The sequence below is a fragment of the Semicossyphus pulcher genome, unplaced genomic scaffold (assembly GCF_022749685.1).
Source record: "Semicossyphus pulcher isolate SPU_LCO1_2020_fin unplaced genomic scaffold, fSemPul1.0.p SCAF_4, whole genome shotgun sequence".
NCBI lineage: Eukaryota > Metazoa > Chordata > Actinopteri > Labriformes > Labridae > Semicossyphus > Semicossyphus pulcher.
The window spans coordinates 12,702,101-12,704,844 of NW_027211715.1; the positions used below are offsets into that span (position 1 = coordinate 12,702,101).

General features: G+C 40.1%; 1 protein-coding gene across 1 annotated transcript; it reads left to right on the forward strand.

Moving 5' to 3' along the window:
- Positions 1 to 510: 510 nt before the first annotated feature.
- On the forward strand, positions 511 to 1,847 carry LOC138607287 (general transcription factor II-I repeat domain-containing protein 2-like). The gene is given in 2 exon segments (XM_069679866.1): positions 511 to 1,495; positions 1,498 to 1,847. Coding segments are annotated over 2 exon segments (1,335 nt in total).
- Positions 1,848 to 2,744: the final 897 nt, after the last annotated feature.

Below are 2,744 nucleotides of genomic sequence, written 5' to 3' on the forward strand. Positions count from 1 at the left end.
GGTCATGGGAAACTTGATGAAAATCCTAAATCTGAAATGATTATGTGGTGATTTTTCTATTTATACTAACTGATATACAGTAAAAGATGTTATTAGAGATGTCCTCTGTCTAGCCTTTTATTTAATCTCATGTCTAAATGTGTAAATCAAATTTTTAACATAAGTAACGTAATAACACCTCAAATGTATATAATTCTTGTCATTAATTGTGGGGCATTTTACTATAATTTTTTAATATCTTTAATCATTTACAACATATGTGTCAAACTCAAGGCCCGCGAGAGCTTCAAAGGTCTGATTGTCTTAAAAATAAATAAGTCAAAAGCGTGCATCGACCATAAACTACATTTCCAACAATGCATGCCGATTATGTGTTGCAGTGTATCCACATCAATACGATTTTCCCAACAAGTGGAATTGAGAAATACAAATAATGATCCCAAAATGTCCAGGAAGAGAAAAATGTATGCAGATGGAAGGCAGTTTCATGAAAGATGGGAAGGCGAATACATGTTTGTGCTTCAAGGAGAAAAACCAGTATGTCTTTTGTGTTATGAGGCGGTGTCGGTTGTCAAAGAGTACAATCTCTGCCGGCATTTTGACACGAAACACGGAGCTAAGTATGCCAAAGTTAGCCTTCAAGAAAAACAACAAATTGTCAAAGAATTAAAAGGCAAACTGCGATCACGGCAGAATGTGTTCACGAAAGCCACTACCAAAAACAATGCAGCAGTGAAAGCTAGCTTTATTGTGGCTGAAGAAAACGCCCGAGCTTCAAAGTCTTTTTCAGAGGGCGTGTTTTTGAAGCAGTGCATGCTGAAGGTCTGTGAGCAGGTGTGTCCCGACCAGATATAGACTTTTTCATTAGCTCTCGATGAAAGCACAGACAACACGGATACAGCGCAGCTATCCATTTTTATTATGGGCGTGAAGTCGGACCTCTCTGTCACTGAGGAGCTGTTGGATGTAACTGCCATGCATGGGACCACAACAGGACGGGACATTTTTGATGCGGTTGAGAAGTCCGTAAGTAAAAATGCACTGCCCTGGGAAAAGTTGGTGGGATTAACTACAGAAGGTGCACCTGCAATGTGTGGAGGAAAAGTGGGCTTGGTTGGACTAATGAAGGAGAAAATGCTAAAAACTGACTGTCACATGCCTCTGATAATGCATCATTGCATTATCCATCAAGAAGCTTTGTGTGGGAAGGTGCTGGGGATGGATGATATAGTGACCACGGTCATGAAAACGGTGAACTTCATTTGGGCGCGTGGCCTGAATCACCGTCAGTTCCAGCTGTTCTTGCAGGAGATGGGCTCGGAGCACGGAGACGTGCCGTACCATACAGAAGTACGGTGGCTGAGTAGGAGCAAAGTCCTCAAACGATTTTTTGAGCTTAGGGAAGACATTGCTCTTTTCATGCAGAGTAAAGGAAAACCCTTGTCTGAACTGTCTGATCCAAAATGGCTGTGTGACTTTGCTATGTTGTGTGACATGAAGAGCATCTCGCCCAACTGAATCAGAAGCTGCAGGGACGCAAACAAGTCATCACGCAGATGTCCGACATGATCACCGCTTTCCAGCGTAAACTTGACCTATGGATGTGCCAAGTGAAACAGGACAATCTTGCCCACTTTCCTGTTTGTCAGAGCATCTCAGCCTCATTTCCCAGTACATTTTCATGTGCTCAGTTCCAGGATGCTGCAATCCAGGACTTTTACCGTCTACTGCCCCCTGGTTTGATGCCACAGCTTCGACTTCATGCTGCTCATGTTCTGTCTATGTTTGGGAGCACCTATCTGTGCGAACAGATGTTTTCATTAATGAATCTAAACAAAAACAAGTAGAGATCACGCATCACTGATGACAACCTCCACGCTGTTCTACGGATTGCCTCAGCACAAGACCTAAAACCAGACATTGACGAACTGGCCACGGAAAAACGGTGTCAGACATCTGGCCAGAAAAAACATAGGTAAGCATTTTTAAAAACCTAATAAAATATAATACAATGTATTTCAACCAAGAAGAATAGTTAAACTGTGTGCAATTTAATGATTGTGCTTGCATTTTGTTTTGTGTTTGTTATTTTCAGAACATGATCAATGGATGAGGATGGTGGAGAGGGGATCCACTTGGTGTGTTGAAGGACAGGCATCATCTCCTCATCAACTTCACCTAAAAACTTGACCAATACAGTTGTGAACTGAGACAACCCTTATTTTGTTATTTTGAGTTTATTACATATACTACTTTATATGTGTAGCAATGTATTTCATGTTTACAGGTTTATGTGTTTATGCAGACAAATGTTTACTGTCATCAAACCATCTCTCATTAGTTGGATGTGTGCCCCCTGCAAGGCTGTGTGCAGCCATTTGTTTTTGTTAAATGCTACATCTGTCACACATGTTCTTAGCAGCTCACAATTGTTGGTTGTACTGTTATTCTGTCCCTCTCAACCGTGACAAAAAAGTTTTGAACAAAGTTAATGTCATAACTTGTGTTTGATATTTTTCTTTATTCACTTGGATAGTTTGATCGTTGTCTGATGGAGTAATGTAAGTTTCTTAACCTGACAAATTAAAAGGATTTATGTTATAATAACAGAGCAACAAGCAAACATATATATATATACACTGCCGTTCAAAAGTTTGGGGTCACTTAGAAATTCCCTTGTTTTTGAAAGAAAAGCACATGTTTTGCCCATTAAAATAACATAAAATTGATCAGAAATATTGTGT